The 12,131-nt window shown below is 49.2% G+C and overlaps 1 protein-coding gene across 1 annotated transcript; it reads left to right on the top strand.

Annotated features, from left to right (window-relative positions):
- The first annotated feature begins 1,134 nt into the window (after window positions 1-1,134).
- Window positions 1,135-7,499, top strand: Cox7a2l (cytochrome c oxidase subunit 7A2 like). Its single transcript, XM_006990508.4, has 3 exons — window positions 1,135-1,293; window positions 5,569-5,700; window positions 6,700-7,499. Exons 1-3 carry the CDS (start codon window positions 1,222-1,224, stop codon window positions 6,838-6,840), a joined length of 345 nt encoding a protein of 114 aa, XP_006990570.1. The 5' UTR covers window positions 1,135-1,221; the 3' UTR covers window positions 6,841-7,499.
- Window positions 7,500-12,131: the final 4,632 nt, after the last annotated feature.

Here is a 12,131-nt window from a genome sequence, read left to right as displayed (position 1 = left end):
CCCAGCACTCGGGAGGCAGAGCCAGGCGGATCTCTGTGAGTTCGAGGCCAGCCTGGGCTACCAAGTGAGCTCCAGGAAAGGCGCAAAGCTACACAGAGAAACCCTGTCTCGAAAAACCAAAAAAAAAAAAAAAAAAAAAAAAAAAAAAAAAAAAAAAAAACTAAAAGCTTGCTCCATCCCTGGAGAGTAAGAAACCAGCACACTGCTTTTATCAAGTTTTTGACACACAGCGGAAGCTCCAATTGCACTGAGTACTGCTATAACCAGAAGACTGTAACTGCACATCTTTCGAGCAGACGCTCGGATTTCACAAGTCTTTCCAGTTACCTCCCCTGCAGGTGTTTATCTCCAAGAACAGAGGCCAGGAAAGAGATGAGCAACCAATCCCCATCAATGCGGATGACAGTGAATTCTCACTCTCAGAAGGTGCGAAATGCACACACGGGTGCCTTAAGTTTAGGCTAAGTGTATACCCTCTGCACAGAGCCTGTAAGTCCCTCCCCTCCCCTCTCCTCTTCCTCCTCCCTCTCTCTGTCTTTCTCTCCCTCCCCCCTCTCTTCTCCTCTCTCTCTCTCTTCTCTCCCTTTCCCTCTCGCCTCTTTCCTGCCACTTTCTTGGCATTTGAGACAGGATTTCGTTTACAGGCGTGACACTCACGGCCGGCTCCAAAAGGCGGTCCTTATATTAATTGAAGGTGAAATTCCTAACAGCCCTCTGTACTAAAGACCCTGCAACAGATACTCAATAGCGCTCAATTGGAGCGGGACCTGGACCCAGGATCCAGACCCCGCCCCAATCCAGACCCCGCCCCAACGCAGGCCCCGCCCCAATACCAGGCCCCGCCCCAGAACCCGCCCTGCCCGACTGTAGCGCTCTCAGCGGCCGGCTTGGTGCACAGGAGACTTGCGCATGTATCAAGGTGTCTTGGTACTGCCCGCCTCTAAATGCGCGGCAGAGAGAGACGCCTGCGCTTTCGAAAAGCCTCAACACGGCCTCTTTCCGTGTCCTTTTAGAGTCTGTTTCCGTTTCACCGTCTTGAGAACGCGTTTTGTTCCTTTGTCATGGTTTAAGGGAGCATGTTTTTAGTCAGGCGCTCTCTGGACAGTCCACATCCTGGATCGGGGTCCCTGCGCCGAGCTTTGGGCGGGCCAAAGGGGAAGCGGGGTCCTTCTCTAGGGCGGTCGCACAGGCAGCGGCTGTGTGAAGCCGGGCGCAGGCACCATGTACTACAAGTTTAGCGGCTTCACGCAGAAGTTGGCTGGAGCTTGGGCTTCGGAAGCCTATAGTCCGCAGGTACGAGTTGTGCCGCGCCGCCTCTGGCGGGACAGCGGCGGCCCGAGGCAGGCAGTCGCGGGGTCCGAGCCGGGAGAGGCTTCAGCCGGCCGATCGGTTCGGTTTCCCGGTGTCTCCCGGTGCCTCGCCGCACTGCCTTGTAGCAGTCGCCGAGGTTTCTGTGTGCGGTGCCCCCTAGGCTAGGTGTGCATGGCACAGAAGTTCGGTCTGGATACCCTGAGGGGGTCAAGGTGACCCCTAGGGTGGCTGCCTGCTTCAGATGGATTTCCCGCGGAAGTCGGTGCACAGTCTGCACAGAACGTGACTGGCTGGAGTTCGGGTTTCAGCTCGCTCTTGTTGAGGTGGCCTTTGTGACTGACTTCCTGTCGTTACCCCTCTCACAGCCCAGAAGGCGGCTTCACCCGACTACCAAATGGAAGGGTGGGGAGGGCCGGATTGAGACGCTCGCTTACAAGGCGGATTACAAGGGAAAGCCTGGGAAGTGACACGCAGCGAGGTTGACACTTCCGTTAATTATAAAGTAGCAGACGGTGACCATTGGGCGAGCTGACATTCAGGTTCTGCTTAGAGCCTACCGGTGGTGGTGTTTCCGTGTCCAGCCTCAGCGTTGTGAAAAGGTGGTCCTTTGGAGCTCCGTTCACACTGGGTTGGCACTGAATCTAGCAGCCTTAATTTTGTGACCTTGACTGTTGCTTTTTGCCGTGAGCCCTTTCTGATTCAGGGCAGCATTAATTTGGGTTAAATGCCGTATATATCAAGAGAGCAGCTTTTTTTGGCAGATGGCGCGGGATACACGCTATATATTCTGCTGAAGCTGAATCTGAATCATTGCTCAGAGTAGTGTGAGTGAGAAGGCTTGGTGGAACACGAAGCCTGGAAAACCTTGACTAGAATAGTAAGTGACCAGTATGGGCTGTAAAAAACACTCCCTGTGTTATTACTGCCTCTTTTCTCCCACTGTGGGACACTACATCTTGTTTAAGGGGAGAATGTTTAAGTATGATTGCAATCCAAGATTAGATATGCTTTCAGGATAAAGGAGGTCAAGAAAGGCTGGATTTGTTTTTAGGGAGGACGAGGAGGAGAAGTCCTAAGAGGTTTTAGATATTCAGCTTTTGGTGATATGTTGTGTCTGGCAGCAGCTGAGTTTATGAATATGTTTAATAGACCAGGTTTAAGAGACCTGGCTGTTTTCAGCCCGTGGTTGGTAGTAGGCTCTTTGCTGATGGGGAGCTCATTCAGGAGCTGGACAGGGTTTTTTTGTGTAGCTTTGGAGCCTATCCTGGAACTCGCTCTGTAGACCAGGATGGCCTCGAACTCACAGAGATCCGTCTCTGCCTCCTCAGTGCTGGGACTAAAGGCGTGCACCATCACTGCCAGGCTAAACACAGTTTTTGAAAAGAGATAAATTTCTGTTTCCACCTTCCTTAGACCTAAAAGGTAGAAGAAAATGCTTAGCCTGTCAGCTTTTCTTCTAGGAGGAAAATCAGGTTTCCTTTGTCTTTAAACCGTTCAGCTGGAAGTTGGAGAGGTGGCTGTTCCATTAAATAGCACACCCTGCTCTTTCAGGGCCTAGTGAGGTTGTCAGTACCCATTGGCTTACAACTGCCTGTTGCTCCAGCTTCAAGGGATACGATGCTGTCTTCTGGGCCTCCCAGACACCTGTATCCACAGATACACAGATGTACCACCCCTCCCCCTATTCACACATACCGTATGCGTAATTTAAAAATAAAGCCTGGGTTTGTTTTTTTTTTTTTTAAGCTGGACAGGCAGTATGGCAGCACCACCAAACCCAGTACTGCTCACACTGTACTTAATAAACCTGCTTTCCTTCTGTGAGAGCTGGAGTAGATCACTGGTCAGATACTGAGAAGGTTCTGAAGGGAAAGCCTAAAGGATTGGCAACACATGCCTGAGAGACACTAATTCCAAGATCTGGACAGCTGAGCGTGCTCGCTGATCTTTCAGTGCCAGGTTCGTCCTCAGCGCCTGAAACTCCAGTTGCAGGGGACCCCATGCCCTGTTCTGGTTTCCTCTGCTGGCAGTCACGTGGTGCACAGGTGTACATGCATACAATGCCACCTCCTGGTCTAGCCGGTTTCCCAGAAGCCCAGGACTGCCAACTGCCCCTGCCTGGAATCACCGGGGCTGCCGACTGCTTTAGCGATGTTGGGTGATTATCCCGATGACAGGGAGGTGTAGCACTGTCCTACCCGTTCTTTTACCCGAGGGCCAACCCATGCATTATTAATGGATGGTGTGGTGACAACGGCCGAGCCTCATTGGGGAGAATGCACAGTTCATAAGAATGGAGGGGATAAGACACTGAGATAGGAGGCAGCTTTAACAATCTGTGTTCTGAAATTTTATAATGAATCTATGGAATTATTTCAAACTGTTGAGGTAGCTGATAGTCTTGTGCATGTCTGGTGTAGCGTAAGTAATGGTCGTGCCTGCTGAATGAGTGAATGCATTACTCTAGACAGGCCGTTCCTGTACCAGACCAACTGACAACTGTCCTTCAGTCCTTCCTGTACAGACCAACTGACTGTCCTTCAGTCCTTCCTGTACAGACCAACTGACTGTCCTTCAGTCCTTCCTGTACAGACCAACTGACTGTCCTTCAGTCCTTCCTGTACAGACCAACTGACTGTCCTTCAGTCCCTTCGTTTGTTTGGTCAGGGTTAGGATTAATGCCTGTTTGGTGGGGGCAGCATGAACGTTTATGTAAATATATGTTTGTAATTCATCCTCATCTTCCCCTCTCTGCATTGATGTTGTAAATGTCATGTCTTAGAGCCTGTCAGTTATAGACACATTTCTTTGAGAAGTAAGAACTCCAGTGATTGGAGAGGCTGGAAGCTCCTTTCCAACATAAACCTTTGTTTTCCTAGATAGAATTTAGAGGGATCATTTGACTGGCTCGGAACTCTTCAGCTTCAGTATGCAGTGCTTTTTGGGAGGACTGTCTGTGTTGCTTTGCAGCTTTGTGCCTCCTTCAGATTAAAAAGAGAGAGAGAGTTCCCTTTGGTTTTGGTTTGTTTGGGGTTTTGTTTGTTTTAACATGCCGGGACTGTGCATGTTTGCAGGCGCTTTGATATGAGTTACATCCTCTCAACCTGCCCTTAGGTTCTTTGAAAAAAATAAACAAAAAGTTGTTGGCACACGCCTTTAATCACAGGGAGGCCGAGACCAAGCTGATCTTATATGGAGAGTTCCAGGACAGCCAAGGCAAAGCCCTGTGAAAAACCCAACACCACCCCCAAAAGGCAGCTTTTTCTCCCAGCTCTCAGGAATCGTGGCGCGTGCTCTAGTTCCACCTCTTGGGAGGCAGAGGCCGGTGGATCTCTGTAAGGCAATGTTTGAGGCCAGCTTGGTTTACACAGCAAATTTCAGGCCACCCTGTCCCCAAAAACAAGCAAAAAGATTTATTTTTATTGTTTCTAACTGTATGTCTCTGTGGGGTCTGTACGCCTGTGTTTGGGTGCCTGTAGACGCAAGAGTGCCTGTCAGTCCCCTGGTGGTTGTGAGCCACCCCGCATTGGTGCTAGGAACAGAACTTGTGTCCTCTGCAAGAGCAGTGCGTGCTGTTAATGGCCGAGCCTTCTCTCCAGCCCGCACAGTACATTTTAGAATAACTGCTTAACTTTAAAAAGAAAGCTGTCCTCCTCAACTGGCACCCTCTTACACCCTCCTGTAAACAGCCAGCAGTCTGCTTTTATTGCTACAGCTCTCTATTCTGTACCGCCATTAATGAAGTCGTGTTTGTGTGTGTGTGTGTGTGTGTGTGTGTGTGTGTGTGTGTGTGTGTGTGTGTGAGAGAGAGAGAGAGAGAGAGAGAGAGAGAGAGAGAGAGAGAGAGAGAGAGAGAGAGCGCGCACCAGAGGTCAGCCTGGTTCTCTGGAGCTGGAGAGTGAGCTCAGACCTTCATACAAGCACAGCACTTTACTGACTTGGCTCTCTGGGTTAGTACATTAGTCCAAATGGATGAGAAGAGGGGACGTCAAGGTCCTTGTAGACACAGTACTTCTTGAAGCTCACATTGGGCCTTTCTTGTCCTTCCCATCTCATGAGTAGAGTTCTTGACAGTTTGTTTGGGAAAGCAGATAGGGTGTTTTCTCTGAGGGTTGAGAACCACCCAAAGGCCTCATAATGCAAGTGATGAGACCCTGCTCCTTCCCTTACATAGTTAGTCCAGCCAGCCTGTCTCCGGAAATAGCTCGGCTGTGCAGACATACTCATGGGTTACTGCTGTCCTTTGCTTGCCTGCAGGGGTTAAAGCCCTTGGTTTCCACCGAAGCACCGCCTATCATCTTTGCCACACCGACTAAACTGACCTCCAGTCCCACAGCATACGATTATGCGGGGAAGAACAGAGTTCCAGAGCTGCAGAAATTCTTCCAGGTGAGTGAAGACCCAAGCAGAGAGCTGGGATGCGGAGATGTGTGTGTTGGGGTGGGAGCTTCTGAAACCCGAGTTTACGTTAGTGTTGCTGTCTACCCAGTCTCCTTTATCTTTAACTAGAACTCTTGGTTTTTGGTTGATCTGTTAACTCATAGAGCAACTCAGGTTGCTTGTGTAGCGTGGTCCTACTTATGTATGGTGTGTGTGTGTCTGTGTGTCATGTGTGTGCAGAGGCCAGAAGAGACTGGAATCCCCTGGAGCTGGAGTTGCGGGTGGTTGTAGGGACTGACCTGGAGCAGCAAGGGCTCATAGCTGCTGGGCCATCTTGCCAGCTCAGTGCAGCCATTTTTCTTCCGTGTTTGGCTTGCTTGGTATAGAGGTCACTGCGCTGTTGGTGTAAGTGGAAGCCCTCTTAGCTAGGTCATCAACAGAGAGAACCAGAACTGACACTTCAGTATGACTAATCTACCTAGAGATAACAAGAACCGAGTCACCTGACTCTCGTGCCAGGGAGTGGCGGAGCCCACCACAGCTTCCCCCCAGAAGTATGTTCAGGTTCAGGTCCACTTTCATGTTGCTCAGAGTAAGTCCTTTAAATCTGATGAGTAAGATGTAAGAGGCTATGGGAGTCTGTACAAAGCATGAATTAAATATCCTCCAGAATTGGATTTCAAGCGAGAGCTTTAGCAGGTGATGGAAGGAAGGCCCGCTGGTTACAAATGGACTGGAGCGTCACTAACTGACCTGTTCCGACTGTGCGCCCCGTGACCAGGGCCAGCTGAATGCAGACATGCTCAGAGAATGTGCCTGAGCTGTTCAGCTGCCGGATGTCGTTGCTCTTCAAAACTCCCCAGGGCCCTGCTCTGGGCAGAGGAATACGGTCAAGGCTGTAGAAGCTGTACATCGTCTTTATGGAGGAGTGCACGGTGGAGTGTATTCTTCAGTCTGTTGTGAAATCTTGTCTCACCAGCCAGCTCATTGTCAACCGTTGCTTTGCAGAAGGCTGATGGTGTGCCCATCCACCTGAAGCGAGGCCTTCCCGACCAAATGCTTTACCGGACCACCATGGCGCTGACTGTGGGAGGGACCATCTACTGCCTGATTGCCCTCTACATGGCTGCGCAGCCCAAAAACAAATGAATACGTGGAGGACTGGTGTACTTCGTGGCACAAACCCTTTGAATTTTCAGCTCTGTTTTGTTTTTTTTTCCACTTGGATGGTCTACTAACATTTTTGCACTCAAAGGAAAAGATAAGAACACAAGCCTTTTGGTTGTTTATGAAATGCAGATGGCCTGTCAGATGTCAGAACTCATTTGACAGTTAAAACTATTGTTTGAGGAAATGACACTGAACCATGTTTGTGCTCCTGATTTCCCTGGAGGTTCTGGATGAAAGTTGCTCGCGGCCTCATTAATGGCAGTCTGGGCTCAGGGCTCAGGGCTCTGTCTAAGCAGGAATACAGAAGCCTGTCTGGGTTTAGTGTGACTGAGGAAGACGAGCTAGAGAGGTCGGGCATGTGAAATGAAGGTTTGATTAGCCTCCTGGGCTTTCCCACTTTGCAGCGAAATGTTAACAGAAATTACTGCAATCTGTCTTTGTTTGTCGGGCAGTTGGTTTCAAAGGGTTCTTTGCCTCGCCCAGCTCCTTAGTGAAATGTCGTCTATTTGTTCCATCATGGGAAAGAGAACACCTGTCAGGGTTGCTCTTTAGACAGCTGTACCAGAAATTCTCCTGTAATAATGCTATGACTTTAAGTTATGATTTACTTGACTGTGGAATAAATACATGAATACAAAGTTTGAGTTTGAGTTTGTTTGTTTATTTATTTATTTATTTATTTATTTATTTATTTATTTATTTATTTATTTATTTGAGACTGTTTCATTGGCTGACCTGGAGCTCACTATGTAGCCCAGGCTGGCCTCAAACTCAACAGAGATCCGCCTGCCTCTGCATGGGGAGTGCTGGGGTTAAAGGTGTACACCATCATGCCCAGCTTGATACCTAGCAATGCCCAGCTTGACACCTAGCATGCACAAAACCCTAGGTTCAATTCCCAGTTTGGGGTAAGATCCTATTTAAAAAAGAAAAAGAAAAAAAAAACCCTCAAAAAACATCTCTCCCTCAGCAACCTTAACTCCTTATAAATCCTGGCAGGGGCCGGTCGGGGTGCAGGACCTCACAAGCCCCTCCTCACTTCCATGATGAAAACCCAGTGTGCCCAACCTTGTGTTCTCACGGGGAAGGGGACCACAGTTGCTGGGAGTACAAGAGGACACCACCAGAGGACAGCATCTCACAACACTCCCCGCTCCTCTGGATCTTAACATTCTTTCTCACTACACGCTCTTGGATGATCCTTGAGATTTTGAGGGTATGTTACAGGTGTCCCATCGTAAACACCACCCACTGCAAAAAGAAGCTTCTCTGACCAAAGCTAACAGAGCACCAGTCCAGGGGCATAAACATACTCAGAAGGCGGTTTCACAGGCATTGTGCCCATTTAGCAAAACCAACCACAGTAGCTTCCTCATTAGTGTCTGTGATCTCCCCAGCTCTGGGCTTTTGACTGAATTGAGAGTGACGGGGTTTTTCTTCCTGTGGAGCAGCCCTCAATTCCGATTGGAAAGCAGTTGGTTACTCCTAAGAGTCAGGCCACTGTTGCAGCTGTGGGCACAACTGGCCTGGCATATTGGGAGTACAGCACTCAGGGCCCACGCTTGGGAAGGACGGCTGCTGTTGATTCTCTCCCAGCAGCCTGCACAGTGTCTTATAAAACTAGCCAGCAGGGTGGAAGTGTCTAGCTCAGTCCCAGCTCGCTTTTGCCGGGTCCTGCAACCAAAGTGTTCATTGTCCTCACCTACAGGATCTTACCGTCTAGGTCTGCTGGGCACGAACGGCAATATCAATAATGTTTTGGCGGCCTCCTTGACCAACAGCTCATTGGGGGGTAGCTTGTCCCTGGCACTGGAATTTTCATTCAATAATTTATGACTTCTAGGAGCATCGTTTTCTACCCACACAGGGTACCTTCGTTCAAACTCTTGTTTTAACATTAACAGTCATGGATGTTGGAGGATTTTCTTTTTCTATCATTAACCTGTGTGTCATCTGTGCCTTGCTCAATCATGAAGTTCCCAAGAATTTCACAGCTGTGCCTGGTCTCTGCATCAAGTGTGAACTGCTTGTCCAGCCCCAGGCCTTTAGATCTGCTTCTGTGGCTTTCAGATCCTCCTCTTCTAAGTCTGCAAACGTGGAGAGCTTAGCATCCTGCCATCTACCAAATAAAACCTTTTGTAAAGGGTGGGCAGGACCACTGAAGGTCCACTACCCACCCACCATTTCAAGTACAGGTTGGTCTCAGGAATCAGCTAAGGGTCGCCCAAAGAAAAATGTTCACAAGGTCCTATCATTTTCTCAAAGGATCAGTGTTGAGTATAGCGTGGGTGGGAGGCACTATGTTAGGCCTCCGCAGTCCAGTTAAGCCCTTCTGCTGTCTCATCCTGGGCTGCCATGCATCTCCCCACCGACAGTTTTGGTGAGGCCAGACCTGACTCATGTTGCTCTGACTGACCCAGGGTCACCAGGGAGCATAACTGTGGTCTCATCTGCTGTTCCTGGTTGGAATCAAGCTTCTGGAGCCTGACCATCTCTGGGCCTGAGCGTGGCTGGCTGCTACCTCTCCATTGGCCACAGCTGCCTTTCTCCAGGGCACTGGGTTGGGTGAACAGTTTCCAGTCCCGGTATAATTTGTGCACAGCTTACTCTCTAGGCATAACTGCCTACCCCTGTGACAACCTTAGTATTTTTTTTTTCTATTTTCGAAAACTTGGTTTTTATTACTTTTCAAAAAGCATACCCTTGCTGTGGATATCGCTCTGTATGCTGTGAATGTGTTGCTCTGATTGGTTCATAAATAAAGTGCTGATTGGCCAGTAGCCAGGCAGGAAGTATAGGCGGGACAAAGAGAGAGGAGAATTCTGGGAATAAGAAGGCTGAGTCAGGAGTCACCAGCCAGACACTTCGGAAGCAAGATGTGAAGGCAGAACTGGGAAAGGTACTTATGTTTATGGCTAAACATAAGTAAGAATTATGGGTTAATTTAAGTGTAAGAGCTAGTCAGTAATAAGCTTGAGCTAATGGCCATGCAGTTAGTAAATAATATAAGACTCTGTGTGTTTACTTGGGTCCCAGTGGCTGTGGGACTGGCAGGTGAGGGAGATTTGTCCTGATCACTGGCAGGCTGGGACACAGGAAATCTAGCTACATACCCTCCCCATTTTTTGTCTTCCTTACCCAATCTCTCCCACCCTCCCAGAGAACTGTGCATGGTGTTAAGGGATGGAGTGACCAGGAGGCCATTGTCTCTCACCTTGCCCCCAGGCTGAGACAGCTCACACATAGACCTTGGCAGAATTTGACTTGGTAGGATCAGGGTGCACTATACAGCTTTGATTGCACTGTCGGGGTAGGAGCAAGAGAGCGTTCCTGTTGTGAGACAATCATTTTGTACACTGTGAAGATGTGTCTCTGCCAAGGCACCTTCTGATTGGTCTAATAAAGAGCTGAATGGCCTACAGCTAGGCAAGAAGAGGTTGGCGGGACTTCTAGGCAGAGAGAGGGGAAAAGGAGAGGAATCGAGGGGGAAGAGAGATGCCAGTGGTCACGGAGAGGAAACAGGAGGTGCAAGATGGAAGAGAGGTAAAAAGCCATGAGGCAAAATGTAGATTAATATAAATGGGTTAGTTTAAGTTGTAAGAGATAGTGGGACAAGCCTAAGCTACAGGCTGAGCTTTCATAGTGAATAAGTCTCTGTGTCATTTTTTTGTGAGCTGGTGGCCCAAAGAAAATCCATCTACACATCCCTCTCCTGGGGGGACCAGATATAGCAGGACTAAACTGTATTTAACATTTCTGGGGGCTAGGGTGTTGTGGTTTGAATAGGTGTGGCCCTCATAAGACTCATGTGTTTGAATGTTTGGCCCATAGGGAGTGGCACTATTGGGGTGTGACCTTACTAGAGTAGGTGTGGCCTTGAGGAAGGGGTGGGCTTTGAGGGCTCATATATATTCAAGCCACGCCCTCTACAGTTTCTCCTTTTGCTGCCTGGGGATCCAGATGTAGAACTCTCAGCTCCTTCTCCAGCACCATGTCTGCCTGCATGCCGCCATGCTTTCTGCCATGATGAGAATGGACTAAACCTCTGAACTGTAAGCCAGCCCCAATTACATGTCTTCCTTTGTAAGAGTTGGCTGTGGTCATGGTGTCTCTCCACAGCAATAGAAACCCTAAGACACGGGGTTTATAAAAGTCGGTGACAATCTGATAGCCAACCCAGGAATATGTTGCCAAGGCAGGAAGACATGCCATGAAGAAAATGATGTCTTCACTCATCTCCCAAAGGAACTGGTTCCAGTCAAAAGCGCCGTTTTCAGAGACTACCCAAAGATAAGAAGGTGCCGTTTGGGCGGGTGGCCCCCAGAAAGTATCAAGCTGTGTCAGCATGAGCAGCAGAGGTAGTTGGGCGTTGATTCAGCAGGTGCGGGAGCAAATTTAGTTTGTATCTGCACTGCGGTTTCATTTACACTTCTTAAACCTCTGCCCAGCCTTTAGAGCCTTTCAGGGGCTCAGAAACCTGAACTTGGCTTCTGCTAGATTTTCTGCTTAGAGACCCCCACCCTACTCTAATCTTACCTTTGTTATTCCTTGCGCCCTCCTGATTGTTTTCGCACTTCATGAACCTGGCCTACAGGCCAGTCTAAACCAGCTGAACTTCCAGAGTCAGTTATACCTTGTAACGACCATGACCCATCATGGGGCTCAGCAAAAGCCACTAAAGTCTTTGTTTGTTTGTTTTTTGTTTTTCAAGACAAGGTTTCTCTGTGGACTTTTTTGGTGCCTGCCTGTCCTGGATCTTGCTCTGTAGACCAGGCTGGCCTCGGACTCACAGAGATCCGCCTGGCTCTGCCTCCCCAGTGTTGGGATTAAAGGTGTACGCCCCACCACTGCCCGGCACCACACTAAAGTCTTTTTTTTTTTTTTTTTTTTTTTTTTTTTGGTTTTTCGAGACAGGGTTTCTCTGTGTAGCTTTGCACCTTTCCTGGGACTCACTTGGTAGCCCAGGCTGGCCTCGAACTCACAGAGATCCACCTGGCTCTGCCTCCCGAGTGCTGGGATTAAAGGCGTGCGCCACCACCACCCGGCTTATAACAATGCACACATCCATGCTGAATCGACCTTTTTGCAGCTGTGTGTGTGTATGTGTGCGCGCACGTCCCCACATTTGTGTGCCTGTGGAGGCCAGAGGACAGCCTCAGTTGTCATTGCTCAGGCGGCACCCCCACCCCCCTTTTTTTTAAGCTAGTCTATCACAGTCTCAGAGGCTGCTGAGAGTAGAATAGGCTAGCTGGCCAGAAAGCCACTGAACC

Source organism: Peromyscus maniculatus, chromosome 22 (assembly GCF_049852395.1).
Source record: "Peromyscus maniculatus bairdii isolate BWxNUB_F1_BW_parent chromosome 22, HU_Pman_BW_mat_3.1, whole genome shotgun sequence".
Taxonomy (NCBI): domain Eukaryota; kingdom Metazoa; phylum Chordata; class Mammalia; order Rodentia; family Cricetidae; genus Peromyscus; species Peromyscus maniculatus.
The sequence above is the reverse complement of the archived record's forward strand: the minus strand, read 5'-3'. Positions and strand labels throughout refer to the sequence as shown.